Source organism: Phymastichus coffea, unplaced genomic scaffold (assembly GCF_024137745.1).
Source record: "Phymastichus coffea isolate CEN01 unplaced genomic scaffold, Cenicafe_Pcof_1.1 PCOF00048, whole genome shotgun sequence".
NCBI lineage: Eukaryota > Metazoa > Arthropoda > Insecta > Hymenoptera > Eulophidae > Phymastichus > Phymastichus coffea.
Genome location: NW_026706859.1, coordinates 1,784,379 through 1,800,468, shown reverse-complemented (window position 1 = coordinate 1,800,468; position 16,090 = coordinate 1,784,379). Strand labels below are relative to the sequence as shown.

Below are 16,090 nucleotides of genomic sequence, written 5' to 3'. Positions count from 1 at the left end.
ATAATATCAATTGGAAAACAGAGATCGCAATATAAGTTGATCACCACTGATATGATTTCATCAAAGTCACGTGGTACACACATGTGATTGTTGCATTCACTTCTCCACTACTGCCTTTCCCCGGGTAAACCAGTCGTAGAAAAACTACTTGAGCGTTAACATGTTTTGTTTGTAATACAGTCATTGTTTAGTAACTCGGAGTCAGTTGCTTCAGTTACCAGTATAGCTGTTAATTATTTCAATAATTTATTTACAAAATTACAGCTAGTTTAAGTTTTTACTTCTTTTGGATAATTTTAAATTGCTACGGTTGAAAAAAATATTAGGAATAGATTGAGCGTAGTCTCGTAAACGAGCAAATTTAGCGAAATATATCTCTTAATTTAATTATTTACCAGTTTGTTTAACAAATAATGGCTGCAGGAACTTCAATAATGGTGTCTAAAGACATTCCAGATATCGAAGTGAGTTGTATCTATTAAAAAGCGTTCAACTTCACAAGAATGAAACTACTTTTGATTTATTGTCAATTGAACATAACTAATTATTTTTTAAAGAATTTGCTTGGCTTGAATCCACGATCAAAAGTTTACGCTAGCGTTGTGCCGTCCATTCAAACCAAAGAAAATAAGAAACACTGGAAGAGAAATATCCATTCAAAGTGCGATGTAAGTAAAATTTATGTAAAATGCGCTATTCGCATTCCACTCCTGATAGTACACGTACGTATAAGAAAACGCGGCAAATGGTGGAGACCTTGAACGACGAAGTAATGAGAAAATAAGATAAAGAATAACAATTTAAGTTACATACACATTTCTAAAAGTTATTTTTTTACATACATCTTAATAGTTATAATTTAAATTCGATTTTTTCCTATTATATACCTTGAACTTTCGCTAATTATAGAAAAAAGTTATTAAAATTATAAATAATAGTATGAAAATTTTTCAGAGTTGCATTCCATTGACCAAAAATTTCGATGACATTAAACGTACAACTTTAAGTGAACGTGGAGCTTTATACGAAGCTTCGCGCTGCCTCAAGTGTGCCGATGCTCCATGTCAAAAGTCATGCCCCACGCAGCTGGATATAAAATCTTTTATCACCTCGATATCAAACAAAAATTATTACGGTGCTGCGAAAGCAATTTTCTCCGATAACCCATTGGGTTTGACTTGCGGTATGGTTTGCCCAACGAGTGACCTTTGCGTAGGAGGATGCAACTTATACGCTTCTGAAGAGGGTCCAATTAATATCGGTGGTTTGCAACAATTCGCCACAGATGTAAGTTGTTCTCGAAATGAACAGTGAAATTAATTTTCAAAATTTTAACGGTTAAATAAGCATTTATTTTCAATCTTGAAATGCAAATGCGACAATCTGCCACATGAATTTATCGAAAACTATTACTCGTGTTTTATGAACGTTGTTTTTGAATCCGTGTAATCAAGATGGATTTTTGCGCGCTGTTATCTAACGTTTGATTAATCTTTGCAGATGCGATTCATTCAACACTGACGATACTGTCAGTGTATAAATATAAGCAGACATTACTTTATGTCGATTCTCTCTTTCTAATGTACACAAAAATAATCAACTTTGAATTTTTTTAGATTACGGTAAAATATTTGATAGTGAAAGTCAACAGATAATATTTGTTTACTAAAGCTGATAAACGTTAGCAGAAAAAATCGCATACGTGAACGTACTTGTCTTATCTTGCAATGAAAATTTTGATATGCTCTATAATATTCTATGCATATTTTTACTTATTTCTTATATTGAAGTATTTCCATGATATATCAGAATCAAAATGAGAAAACTTCATACATTTTATCATCGTGCCATCACAAATCGTTAGCGGTTCTTTATCTCAATTTCATATTAGAAATACAGCCATGTTATGTTGCAAAAATCTAAAAACAACCTCTGGCATAACAAAAAAATTTTCTAAGTTTTTTTACAACTAACAAAATTTAATTATTGAGTTATTTTTTTAGAGTACTATTGATCTTTGTCGTAGAAACTTGCACTATTTAGAAAAGGACATTAATAACTATTAAATTATTGAACTATTTCTCAAAATTTGCTATTTGAAAAATTGTTACAATCTTTACGGTAATATTTTATTTCAGATATTTAAAAAAATGAATATACCACAAACGAGAATACCTGGACAAACGGTTCCCCATTCCGAAACAAAAATCGCTATGATCGGTGCCGGTCCAGCGGCACTGTCGTGCGCCACCTTTTTGGCTCGATTGGGCTATGATAACATTACCATATTTGAAAAGCAAAATTATGTTGGCGGGTTGAGTAGCGCTGAAATCCCGCAGTATCGACTACCATTTGATGCGGTATCTTTCGAAGTTGATCTCGTCAAAGATTTAGGTGTGAAAATCGAATGTGGACGAGAATTGTCTGAAAATGATCTTACTATAAAGGTATAATAAATCAATCAATTGATCACGTAAGCATCAGACCAACAATCAAGTAACGAAATCTGTTGTAGAAACTACAAAAGTCTGGGTACAAAGCGATATTTCTCGGGTTTGGATTACCGGAACCTAACGTAGCGCCAATTTTCAAAGACCTGACTCAAGAAATGGGGTTTTTTACTTCTAAAAACTTCTTGCCAGCCGTTTCGAAAGGCAGTAAACCAGGAATTTGTACTTGCAAATCAACTGGCTTGCCTAATCTTTTCGGTAACGTAATCGTGTTAGGTGCTGGCGATACTGCATTTGATTGTGCTACATCGGCTTTGAGATGCGGAGCAAGAAAAGTCTTCGTGGTTTTTCGACGCGGTTTCACCAATATTCGTGCAGTACCTGAAGAAGTAAAAAAAGCTTCATCCAATTGCCTTAATCATTTGTTATAAATTCACAAATAAATATGGGCTATTATTCATAATATTTCAGATGGAATTGGCAAAAGATGAAAAATGTGAATTTATACCGTTTGCATCGCCAAAAAAAGTTATAATAAAAGATTCCAAGATTATCGCTATTGAGTTTTATAGAACGGAGCAAGATAAAAATGGACAATGGAAAGAGGACGAAGATCAATCGATCAGGTTAAAAGCTAATTTTATTATATCTGCTTTTGGTTCCGGACTTTATGATAAATCAGGTAAAATCATTTTTTTGTAGAATTTTCGTTGATTTTTGAATAATTCGTTTTAAATTATTTCTTTTTTTCTTCAGTTAAAAAAGCTCTTGAACCAGTAAAACTTAATAAATGGGGAATACCAGAAGTCGATGAAAGTACAATGGCAACATCGGTGATAGGAGTTTTCTGCGGTGGCGACCTTGCCGGTATATCACAAACAACTGTAGAATCAGTTAATGACGGAAAAACTGCCTCCTGGTTTATTCATAAATACATACAGGTGCGATATTGAAAATAATATACGTATTCGTTTGGTGTGTGTGTGTGTGTATGTGCATGCGCGCGCGTGTGTGTGTGTGTGTGTGTTCAGGGTGTTTTAAAAGTTTCGGGACTGCATGATTACTCGGCGAGAATGAATTTTCAGAAAAAAATATCATAAAAAAAATGATAGGATTTTTCCTTGGCTATTTAATGATGATCTTGAATTTGACTTTTCGGATACAAATATATAGACGTGATAAATTTTCATTGAAGATGAACAACACACGACAGTACTTGATTAAGGCATTAATTATACACTATCCTATTAATTTTATACTATCCTACATAATAGGATTTTGGCTACAGCATCCCTCTTATGGGAAATCACTTACGGAAAGCGAGAGGGAAGAGACAATAGCTCGGTGTCTATACTTATAAACCTGCGAAGAGTCGTTGATTATCGTAAAATCGCCATGTTGAAGCGTACATGCAAAGAATTTAGAAAATCGAGGAAAAGTCGAATGCGAAGAACAACAAAAAAGTTAGAAAATTAATTGCTTTGATGGCAAAAGAGCAAAGGTTACAAAGGAAATTAGACGGTGGTGGATGTAAAAGAGACAAACCATCTCGGTTTTCTAGATGTATTTTAACTTTCTAAATATAAATATCGAAGGTCGTCGATATTCGTATTGTTAATTTAGCTGAACGAGTCGTCTCTTTCAGCTAAATTAAACAATTAAATGAACAATTTAAATGTTTATAACGCTATATCTTTGTTAAGATAGTTGCATTAATTGAAACTGAAAATAGATGCATCATTTTATAATGAATCCGCGGGATTTTGAAAATACAAAATATTTAAATTATAAACCGACATATTACTATTTAAGTAACGAAAAGCGATTTTAGCATGCGACTAATTATTCAACCCGTTATAATTTTTTTTCCAACAAATTTTTTTTAACAAATCGTCAACCAACCTGATTATTCATTACTTTTCAATCAATCTATTAGTCTGTTCGAATTACAAAAACATTTATTTAGGAGATATTGTTTAATTACCAAAAAAGCACGTTCTGACAACGAATCAATTGTTTAATGCACTGCCACCTTTTTTGTAATGAAATGAATTTTTTCCGAGAGATACAATGGCTCTTTACAGGTATAAAAATATTCATTAGAACCGAGAATAGAGCCAAGTTAGTACAAGAGCAGAAAGCAATTATACCAATGACCACCCTGGCGGCTTGTGCTTTTGTGAGCCACAGTGCAACGACTCGGATTAATTTCGTTCATTTATCATATCTTCGGACCTACATGATACTTTTAGAAATAAAAACAATCTATGTACTGTACATGAAGTTGAAAATTTTTTTGTATATCTCGGGTTAATCAACAATCACTAGATAAAAGGATATATAAATACATGAACAAGTGCATTTTAAAAAATGTGAGAAATTTTACTTATTTACATTTTTACATTTTTTCGATTTTTGACATTTGTAATTACTTTATATCTTTCATTTACAATAACGAGTTTAAAAAACAATTTACAAAATATAATGCTCTACAATTTTTATACTAAACATTACCGGATATTTCCCACTGTTGACAAGTTATTTACAAAAAGATGAAATTTTTTTAATTTTCATTGATTTTTCAAATTTTCAGAGATCTTTCGCATCAAATTTTTATAATATAGTTTTTTTACGCCCTAAGGAACAATCTCTTTTTGAAAAATCGGGGTAAAGCATTTAATAATGTTGATTTAGTTGTGAACTATAAGCTCGCAATAAGCTCGTAAATGAAAAAAAAGAAAAGAAAAAACGAAAAAGATCAGCGCTAGATCACTAGTATATGAAAAAAAAGTGCTATGAAGCTGTCATTTTATTTTATTTTCAGACCTACGTCAAAGTTTCAAAGAAACACAAGAGAAAGCATCGTTTTAGTAAAATATACAAAAACGATATAAAACACACACACATACACATACCATACATAGTAATGATATATGTATATAAATGTATATTCCCGGAAATAGAGACTTGTTATAATGATAATGGTAAAATAAATCGATAAATAAGTTCGTGAATATTTTCAACAATGGAGTTACACTTTTAGCTGGTTTTTGTAATAAAATCTCAAGCTGTTTAAATTTAATAACGTGTACATTTAGATTTTGGTGGGAATAATTATATTAGAGTTAAAGAAGTTGAAAATTTATTATATTTTTATAGGAATCTTACTGTCTTTCGGTATCAAACCAGCCACAGTTACCGAAGTTTCATACACCAATCGACGACGTTGATCTAAGTGTTGAAGTATGTGGCATAAAGTTTGAAAATCCTTTTGGTTTGGCATCTGCACCACCTGCAACATCGTGTGCAATGATTCGTAGAGCTTTCGAAGCAGGTTGGGGATTCGCTGTTACGAAAACATTTGGATTAGACAAGGTTTTTTTAAAAAATGACTAATTATTCAATTATTATGTCTTATATTTTTTTTAAATGTTGACTTGTTTCAGGATTTGGTTACAAATATTTCACCCCGAATAGTTAAAGGTACTAGCGACGGATATCATTATGGCCCGGAACAAACCAGTTTCTTGAATATTGAATTAATATCAGAAAAAACTGCGGCTTACTGGTGTAAGGGTATTACAGAACTGAAACAAGACTATCCAACAAAGGTATTCCGCGTAAAAGTATATTGTTGTATCTAATCCATAATTTAAAAATTTTTAATTAGTGTATTTGAAGAACAAATTGTTTCAATGAAAATCTGATTAAACATTTTTGTGATTGAAGATAGTTATAGCTAGTATTATGTGTACTTACAACAAAGAAGATTGGACAGAATTAGCACAAATGGCAGAAACTTCCGGAGCAGATGCATTAGAATTGAACTTATCTTGTCCTCATGGAATGGGTGAGAGAGGAATGGGTTTAGCTTGTGGGCAGGTTTGTCACAAACGATTTACTTGATATATTGCTTATATATGTTTATAATTTCATAAATATCCTATTGATACGCCGTGGTTTTAGAATCCCGAGCTAGTCAGAAACATCGCCAGGTGGGTTCGAGCAATAATTAAAATACCGTTTTTCATCAAACTTACACCTAACATAACCGACATTGTATCCATTGCAAAGGCTGCTTACGAAGGTATCATTATTATAAAAATATAATTTTTATAAAATTATAATTATTATAAAAATCTGTTACCAATTTTTTTTTCCATTTTACTGATATGAAAAATATATTATACTGTTAGATTAATATTTTATATATGATGTATGAATCAACAACGTTCTTAAAGTCATCATAAATAATTATTGAAACATGCAAGAATAGAAAATAACGGATATATGCTTATTTATTCACAGGTAAAGCCGACGGTGTCTCGGCAATAAATACCGTGCAAGGACTCATGAGCGTTAAAGCCGATGGAATCCCTTGGCCTGCAGTCGGTCCAGCGAAAGCAACAACGTATGGAGGCGTTTCCGGAAATGCAACGCGACCAATGGCTTTGCAAGCCATATCAAAAGTGGCAAAAGCACTTCCGGGTTTTCCTATTCTCGGGATCGGGGGCATTGATTCTGCCGAAGTATCCTTACAATTCCTTCAATGCGGTGCCTCAGTTTTACAAGTATGCGATACCTTATTTATCTTCTTAATTTAGAGCTGATATTTCTTGTTTTTGATTCAAATTTGATTGGATCATTTTTATCATATCAGGTGGGAAGCGCAATTCAAAATCAAGATTTCACGCTCATAGATGATTATACAACAGGTTTAAAAGCTTTGCTGTATTTAAAGAGTGTAGGTCATTTGAAAGATTGGGATGGTCAAAGTCCGCCAACGTTCAAACATCAAAAAGGAAAACCTGTTTCTCTCCAGCATGCTCTGGGAAAGGTGAGCTAATTCAGAAAAACGATTTTTTTTCGCATAAATTGCTAATCATACAGTTGAGAAAAATATTCCATTTCACGCAGAATATACCGCATTTCGGAGAGTATCTCAAGTTACGTGAACAGAAAGCTGCTGTAATTAAGGAAAACTCTAATCTACTGGAAGCGGGCCTACCGTCAACTAGACCGGCACCACGACCGGTGATGCCAGTCCCAACTGTGAAAGACGTGATTGGAAAAGCATTATCTCACATCGGTACTTACAATGAGCTCGATAATAAAAAACAAGTGGTCGCTCTTATCGATGACGTATGTACTCTAGATCTATCGTCGCGATGCTTAACTGGCAACATTTTTTCGTGCATCTTATTTGACGATCTGCTCTAGGATATGTGCATCAATTGCGGAAAATGCTATATGGCCTGCGCTGACTCTGGTTACCAAGCAATTACGTTCGACCCAAAAACTCATATACCCAGGGTGACAGACGATTGCACTGGATGCACTCTTTGTCTATCTGTCTGTCCGATTATTGACTGTATAAAGTGAGTTTTTAACAATCGTGTTACATAATGCAGCCATTTCGGAGCCGTGAATGTAATTACCTTCTTTGTTTCAGTATGGTACCGAAACAAATTCCCCACGTAATCAAAAGAGGTATAGCGCCCAAAGGCATATCTTTAGAGATACCAGAAACCTCCCAGTAAGAGTTATAGGACGCTCAACTTTCAAAGCTATATGCACTAATTATACTTATTATTATGCATGAGTAAATAAATCATTCGATATGTTCCAAAGTGTGCATTGCCTTCTGTTAAAAGCTATGATCCAATACATGGTAATCTTCGCATGTAAATAGAAATTACTAGTCGAATCGATTAAAAGAACGAAAAAAACTCGTTGAAATGAAAGTAAGAATTGTGAGTTTAATTAAAGTTCGCAAGTGGTTACTCAAGAACGATATATAGGTTTAATTATACGAACGAAATCCGAGAGTTAATGGTAAGCCAATAGAGTACAATGAATGGAGAAAGACTTATGTAATTCTTTAAGTAGCGATAGAATGAAGCGATCTGCTGGTTACATCTTTTTATTACAATTTCTTTAATCTAGAAATTGACGCAACAACTTTTTCATTAGTTATATTATTATAGCATAAATTGATAGAATGTATGGCAGAAATTCTTAATATTATTATTAAGAATTAAAATGGTTTTAAATTACTTTCATTAGTACTAAAATACTTTTTATTTGTATATATTTAGAATATAACTGGATTAAATAAATATAATTTGGAATATATTGGCGTAATGAATGATAAACTGATTGATAAAAATATTTTATTCAACAACTTATTCACGTAGGCAACAACATATAATAAATATATATAATAAATAAAAATAAAAGTGCTTATGTACAATGTGAAGTGATTTACAAAAAATCTGGGCTATCAAACCACTGCCACGTTTTTGTTAGAAAATAGTTGTAACTGTACGTTAAACATTTATTGTTCCTCAGTCTGCTCCTAAAATTGAATAAAACCTTTTTTATATTTTCAAAAGTGAAGTGGATATAGCGGTGAATGATTTGTAAGTAATACTTTGACACTCAAATCGTTAGCAACTTTAAAAACTGCAAATTACGTAACTGAAGTTTAGTGATGGTAAGAAAAATAAACTTGAATGTTAACGGAGTGTATGGGACTGCAAATGTTAACTGTCTAAGTGTACCTTCCATACTTGGCGCAAAGCGCTGGGTGCTCGTACTTGAAGCATTGCGGCCTGAGGATGTTGAAGTAGGTGACGCCAATATTTGTAGCCACTATCGAGCGAGCTTCCTTCAAGCAATAATAAAACTTTGCATCGCACAGACAGTGAGACCTGCAATTGAGTGAAGATTTTAAAATGCCGACTCGCACGCAGCTATTAGCCACCTAAATGCTATAGTATCATGAGTCATTAAATTCCACCAAAACGCCAAGATAATGTGGCTTGCATTCTGCGACGGCGCCGCGCTTCTGGTTGTCGATTGGCATTTCATCATAATTGCGGCCAAGTTTGTTCTGTGGAATTACTAAGAGACGCGTGTTATACCTGGTGAAAATTCCGTTGTTTCGCAAACCGCGCTCGGATGTGCCCGCTTCCAAGCTGACATTACACTGATCGTGCTCTTTGCAGCAGCTATCGGTTTTCTTAAACAGGCCAATCTCGCCTGCGTTTTTCGCGACATTTCCTGCGCCGCACCATTCCGTACCTGAATTTGAAAGAAGCGCCTTCTTTATGCGCATGCGATATTCATTCTATTTTAGAAAGTTGCCAATCAAATCTTTTTATGAAATTTTATTAATGGAGTTAGCTTCAGAGACCTTGACACGTATTATTTTAGTACAAGTAATACATTAATAGTTGTGTAGACAGTTCATGGCCTGCGCATCGATAAATATTATTAATAACGCTTGCGACGTCAAATCGCGCAGATAGGATAATAAGAGCGAAAGAGAGAAAATGTTAATAGAATGATCAATAATAAAATTAATGAAATCTTGGTCGGTTTGATTCGTCATACCTGTGTAATGAGGATGCTTTAAACGATCATTTGAATATTTCAAGCGGCTAGACTTATAAATCAAAAGTTATAAACAACGTACATTAAGTTATTATTTGTACAAGAATTTCGAATTTAAAATATAATTTTTATGGCTTGAAAGTGCAATTTTACATCAAATAATTTTAGGGCTTTTAATCGCAGTTACATAATACAACTTCTCATCTTACTGGAAAATATAAATTTCATCTTCTATTAATCAATATATCAGTATATCAATCAATCTAGAAATGGTACTATTACTACAATCATTTTCCATTCTTTGAAATATCAAGAAAAAATATGTCAATGGATAATATATAAAGGTAAATAAAAAATTAGAGGAATAAAAAACACAATTGAAAGAACACGCACGGAGGTAAGGCAGATGATTAAGCTATGCAAAGACCGCGAGGCTTACAATTAACTGCCTTTCGTGGTAGTGTCAAGGCACTTGCCATAAAATTGAGATATCGTTAACCAGCATTCCTTTTAAAAGGTTTAACAACAAAAACCTTCAGACATTTAAATTCGGTTGAATCACGTAACTTTATTATTAGGATATTGCGTACCTGGATAAACAGCCTTGAACCTGTCGCCGATCATGTTTAGTACATCGCTAAAGCCACTTCTATCGGATCTGTCGGTAGTTTCAGCGAAAATATTGGGAAACCCATGAAAGATTCTCGATGTTTCGGAAAAATTTCGATCGACGGAAGATCGAGCGCTGGTTGTTTGAGTTATCCATCCGAAAGAAACGGTGATAGCTCTAATGAATTTCTCTACTGGCGAGACGAACGTAGGTGCCGCGTCAATGCGGTTATCGGTGTATTCCGATGTTTCCGTCTCCGGTGTTTCTTCATCGTAATCGCTTGTCAAACTGGCATCATCCGATGATAACTCATCATCCTCATCATCCTCAAATTGGCAGTTGGCCACAGCCAGGATGAGGAAGGCCATATGAAAGGCAAGGATGCACCGCAGCCACAGTTTCGTCATGTTTTGCTGCTTTTCTCACTGTCTCTCCCTGTCACACATGTCGTGTGTTAAATATTGCTTAGTCGACTTAGTTTCATTAACCATATAATTATATTCGACCTCGTGCAAAGTAGATGCAAAAATTTTATTTATACAATTGATCGCTAGCTAGTCGTCGGCCTAATACTTTAGTTTTCGTAGTGTCGCTAATTAATTCTTATTGAATATTTATGAAATTTCGAATTCGCTTGCGCGTGCCTACTTTGCATTCGAAAACTTTAAGGCATATAATTCAAACTGATAATAAAATGACTATCAGAAAAGAAATATACTATGAATAAATGTACTTGAAATAAAAACCTTAGGGTTGATATTAAACAAAAATTTATGTGTTGATTGAATGATATCACAGTAGTTGAATGTCTACGATACGTAAATTATTAAAAATTGTTAACTGCTTGGTCTACAATAATTAATTTAAGTTATCAATCGGTTTTTCGAGACAATTGTCTCGGTTAACTAACGATAATTTAAAACAGACAGATTAATAACTCAACTTATGTAAATTATAAAAACTAATTTAAATGTTAACATTTAACCTTTGTTAAAACAATTCACATAAATTTTTCTTGATGGCTATTCTATAATTAACAATTATAAAATTTACTTATTAATATCTTAATAAATAAATAAGTACTTTTCTATAACAACAATATATAAAATACAAATGAAAATAAATAAATTTCTCAAATGCACTTACACTTCTGTTCATCACAAAAAATGACAATAGAATTAAGTGAAATAAGGTTGAATGTACTTCAATTGTTCTATAAACTATTGTTCGTGTAGAATATTCTTTAAAATGTCAACAAACACTTAAAACGACACAAATAACATGTACAAAACTAGATAATTCACTTTTTAAAAGTGCGAAAAAGCTATGCAAGAGTTTGTACATTCAAAACCATCGCGTTCGTACGACCGCGGAGTACAAACTGATGATTTTTTGCGAAAGAAAGTGACGTTCTCTAAAGACGGTGCACCGCGACGCAAAGGGTCCTTTTTTATGGAGTAAGCGCGTGAGGAAGCTACGACCCGGTGAACGGAATTTTTAGGCGATTATTTTTTCTCGGATCTCGCATCAGGAGTTAACGCGCAACTTTGAAAACTAGCAAGCCTTTCAATTGGTAAGTGTGATTATTATATGAACGGCGCGAGAGTTACGCACCTCGCACACGCGGGCATTAAGCGTGAACAAAAAATTGTGTCGAAATGTGAAACGCCTATATCGATGTGCATCGCCTACTATATAAATTCTTTTTTGACCTTGCGTTTGCGTAATAAACCAATAAAAGCGAGTTCATTCCTCATTTGACGCTTATAATTATAGTGCAATCATCTGCGGTCGAAAGGTGAACAAACTACGTATTCAAAGTTCGAATTTAGAAAGATTTAGTTTATCTCGATTCGTCCGGGGGGACTAATTTCGAATGGAGGTCATTGAAAAAATTCTTCATCATGCATAAGACCTCTTCTGAAAAAGTATATTGATATTTCGACGCAACGTATTATTAAAGGTTTCTGTCAATTCTACTTTTTATCGATTTTAGTCGGTGTCATAAATTATTAAATATTTTTAAATATTTCACAATTATTATTCATTATATTTTAACACTGTTTTCAAAATTTAATTGTTTGCATCTATACTCTATTTTATATAAAACTTGCAAAGTTAAATTTACATCTTCAGTCCTGAATACATATAGCATTCTAAAGCAGACGATTTAATAAAGATGAAAATTTCAAAACAAATGGAAAGTTAATCAAAAATGAAAAAAATTCAGAAATTGAAATTACTCTGTTCGATTGTAAAAACCGATACTTGAAAGTTATCACTAGTATGCTATATGCGTCACAGCGTGTCATGTTTTGACGCTATTATTTACACATTCACAATGTATAACTAATATATAGATATCTTAAAAGATAGTTTGTTGATGCGACAAAAATAAATAAATCTAAGAGAAAATATTGTATCACTCAAACTGATCTATGCTTATGTACACGAAAAATAAGTTAATTGAATAAAATAAAAATAAAGTTTTTAATATAACTCAATCATACGCGTATAGATTTAAATTAGAATGATTTCTATGTGTATAATGTTAGAAACATAATTTTCTTAGATATGATTTTAATCTGTGATTAAAATCGATATATTTACAGATTATGCTAATTTATTTGTTATAAAAGTTGTCATAATATTTTTACCTTTAGCCTGATTCGTTACTTGTAGACAGTTCAGCGGTTGCGCGTCGAATGTTCGCTGATCTTAAGATCCAGCGTTCCTTTATTTCTCTCTTGTAGCCACACCGAGCCATCGAGAGCCGGAAATTAATTCGCCAAATCTAAACGAATGTCAAGGCCAAACTGGCACAACTTCTAACATTTACTCATTAGTCTATCGAAAAATGATCTATGCCGATTCAACAAAATATACGGTAAACTAGGTGCACTAATTACTCCGAAATAAAATAGTATTTAACACTGCCCTTGATTGTTTATATACATTTGCTGCCATATCTTTAAAAATTAATGTGGGAAAAATTTTATTTTGATTGGACGTGCTTTTAAATAAAAATGTATTTTACGTAATAAATTAGTAGCAAATATTTATTTCATAATTTCTAATCGAACAAACATAATAAATTTAACAAATTATTTTCAAATTACTTTGTTAATAACAATATTTCCAGCAGTGAAATGTTGTTGACTCTTCTGGATAGATATATTAAAAAAACGCTAAATACAGATAAAAATAGGTACATACTGATCTTATTTACCCTATCATAGAAATACATATACAATGGTAAAATTTTTGCGACCGATATATTCTCAAGCAGCAGTAATTATATGTAAACTTGAAATATGTATAAAAATAATGTATGAATCTTGTAGCGTCCACTTTAAAGTAACTGATGCAAGCTTTTGTTGCATAGTTAAAGCTAATTTAAAAAATGTAAATAATTACTTTTACTTATCACAATTATCTTCATCCTCTTCTTTGATTATTTCTGTATCTACTTGGTTATTATCTTTTCTTTTTTGTATTCGTAAACACTTAGGGCAAGAGTGATTACGTTTGGATCGGCACAGTCGGTGGTATACCGCTTTACAAATTTGACACGTCGTAGCAGTCGTATCCCACGGATAGATTATTTCGATATTACCACATATTTCACAACGATGTCCTCTGTTTTGTAAATATTAAATATCCATTACAAATTACTTTGTAATTTTGGTATTGAATAAAATCAATTGATTTACCTTCCTCTGCAAAGTTGACACGTTTCAGTAATGTGATTTTTCATGCTATCATAAGCTACTTGAATTTCATCCATTAAAACTCCACTGTGAAGGTCAATGAGATCTTTAACAGAATAATTAATAGAGCTTTCAAGCATATGAGTTCGAAGCCCCGATTTCCATGGTAATCCTTGATTTGACGCGTCCGGGCAAACCACGAGATACTGTTTCATCATTTGCAATTCTTCTCTAAGTCTCTAAAAATGCATGTTGTATATAATTCAACTTCTAAACAAAAAGCCATTTAAAAATTCGTAAGTTTTTTACTTTTATTAGCGAGAGGTCAGGAACTAATGTAAAAAGTTTTTGATTCAAATTTTCTAGTATCAAAACAGGCTTATTCTGCATGAGTGTCAATAGTTGAAAAGCAGCACGGGAAACTTTTCTAGGTTCTATATCCCAATTGCGTATAACTCTTGCCGGTATAACAGCTGATGAATTCCAATGACATCGATGACAATAATATAATCCACTATAATCACATAATTTAGGTTCAATTGATCCTGATTCTGGGAAAAAATAAAAATTTGATTACTTTCTGATAAAAGGTACATTCATTATGGCAATACTACACACTAAAAAAGCATTAATAATTAGTATACTACTATCTATCCTTATTTTATCATTTGAAATGTTACCTGTATACTTAAAAGGACTGCCAAAACATGACAAAGATAATCCTTTTGAGGTAGCTTGTAATTTATAGATGTATTTACTTACTTAAATACCCACAATACATCAATAAAAAATATTACTAATTAATACAAAGTTAATGTACTTATCAACTTACTGAAAGTAATTCTTATATTGCATTCAGCACATCTGTATCCTTGTGCTGACAACCCTCTTTCAGGACATATATCTTTGGTGTAAGTATAACCACCAACTTCACTTGCAATCACATGAACACAAACTCTACAAATGCTAGACATGCATTTTAAATGACAATTAAAACCGCAATCTGTAAAAGCACAATGATAATAATAAAATATTTTAACAAATATATTCAAAAGCAGCGTGTGCTAATATTAGAATATATTGTTTTACCCACCATTACACATATACCATGATTGCAACATTGTCCATATTCCACCACTGCAATGATCACAGTACACAGAACCTGTAGTTGCAATGTAATACTTTTGAGGTGAAAAGTGATGCCCTAGAATAACACAAGTTTCAACAAATTTCTCATTTGATGTCTCCCTCAGTTCTTGAGCTCTCAGTCGAAGTTCAATCAAACGTCTAACAAGCCACTTTCGTTCTTCAGAGCATTCTGCACTTTCCAAAACCATTTGCTTACATTTATTTATCATTTCTTGCAAATCATCCTGATTCATTGCCTAAAACAATTTTTATTTATGATATAAACACATATTCCACATTGAATTAAAAATAAATTGTGTTCAATGTCAACCTTAGATAGAGATAAATGATTTTCAACTGATTTCAAAGTGCAAGGTATGGGTACTTTGCTGTCTGAGCTGTCATCTGCATCCCCAGTAATATAATCAGATGAAGAAGATGGAGTTGAAGCATCTGTATCAGCATTATTGCTACGATTTCGTGATTCAAATTGACTTGTTGAATCTGTACTGATATTCATTTTATTCTACTGTTATATAAATATTTTCTATTATCTAGATATTTTTTAATATAAATTTATTGCTATTGTTATCAACAATCATTATCATTACAGGTTATACCTATATTTTTCCATTTTGTATGTTATAAAATATCAGTTTTTTTCAATAATTGTCTAAAAATATAAACAAGTTGTACATACATTATACTAATTGAAGTTATCTGCTATTTACACAAAATTATATTTATTAAGAGGCAAGTTCAGTGCATTTATATATACAACGAATATAGACGCT

At 32.6% G+C, this 16,090-nt stretch overlaps 3 protein-coding genes across 10 annotated transcripts; 1 reads left to right on the top strand and 2 right to left on the bottom strand.

Moving 5' to 3' along the window:
* Positions 1–151: 151 nt before the first annotated feature.
* LOC131665267 (dihydropyrimidine dehydrogenase [NADP(+)]) lies at positions 152–8,360 on the top strand. The gene is made up of 16 exons (XM_058937046.1): positions 152–464; positions 558–668; positions 955–1,287; positions 2,139–2,447; positions 2,516–2,839; positions 2,922–3,132; positions 3,207–3,391; positions 5,610–5,825; positions 5,897–6,061; positions 6,180–6,332; positions 6,417–6,537; positions 6,759–7,021; positions 7,111–7,287; positions 7,368–7,592; positions 7,671–7,828; positions 7,903–8,360. Exons 1-16 carry the CDS (start codon positions 414–416, stop codon positions 7,988–7,990), a joined length of 3,090 nt encoding a protein of 1,029 aa, XP_058793029.1. The 5' UTR covers positions 152–413; the 3' UTR covers positions 7,991–8,360.
* Positions 8,361–8,613: 253 nt separating this feature from the next.
* Positions 8,614–13,221, bottom strand: LOC131665268 (uncharacterized). 3 transcript variants are annotated; one of them, XM_058937047.1, is made up of 5 exons: positions 13,116–13,221; positions 10,439–10,893; positions 9,377–9,536; positions 9,014–9,163; positions 8,614–8,808 (listed from the first exon to the last, which is right to left on the bottom strand). In XM_058937047.1, the coding sequence occupies exons 2-5, from the start codon at positions 10,863–10,865 to the stop codon at positions 8,715–8,717; spliced, it is 831 nt and encodes a 276-aa protein (XP_058793030.1). In that variant the 5' UTR covers positions 10,866–10,893; positions 13,116–13,221; the 3' UTR covers positions 8,614–8,714. The 3 variants fall into 3 exon arrangements, 2 of the variants coding, with proteins under 2 accessions (XP_058793030.1, XP_058793031.1); XM_058937048.1 differs by having other exon boundaries at positions 9,023–9,163; XR_009302012.1 differs by having other exon boundaries at positions 8,686–8,808; positions 8,932–9,163.
* Positions 13,222–13,515: 294 nt separating this feature from the next.
* LOC131665244 (differentially expressed in FDCP 8 homolog) lies at positions 13,516–16,085 on the bottom strand. 6 transcript variants are annotated; one of them, XM_058936999.1, is made up of 9 exons: positions 15,917–16,085; positions 15,628–15,805; positions 15,262–15,553; positions 15,001–15,171; positions 14,849–14,929; positions 14,478–14,719; positions 14,172–14,407; positions 13,876–14,097; positions 13,516–13,764 (listed from the first exon to the last, which is right to left on the bottom strand). In XM_058936999.1, exons 1-8 carry the CDS (start codon positions 15,928–15,930, stop codon positions 13,878–13,880), a joined length of 1,434 nt encoding a protein of 477 aa, XP_058792982.1. In that variant the 5' UTR covers positions 15,931–16,085; the 3' UTR covers positions 13,516–13,764; positions 13,876–13,877. The 6 variants fall into 6 exon arrangements, with proteins under 6 accessions (XP_058792982.1, XP_058792981.1, XP_058792986.1 ...); XM_058936998.1 differs by having other exon boundaries at positions 13,516–14,097; XM_058937003.1 differs by having other exon boundaries at positions 13,516–14,097; positions 14,849–14,902.
* Between the last annotated feature and the right edge of the window lie 5 nt (positions 16,086–16,090).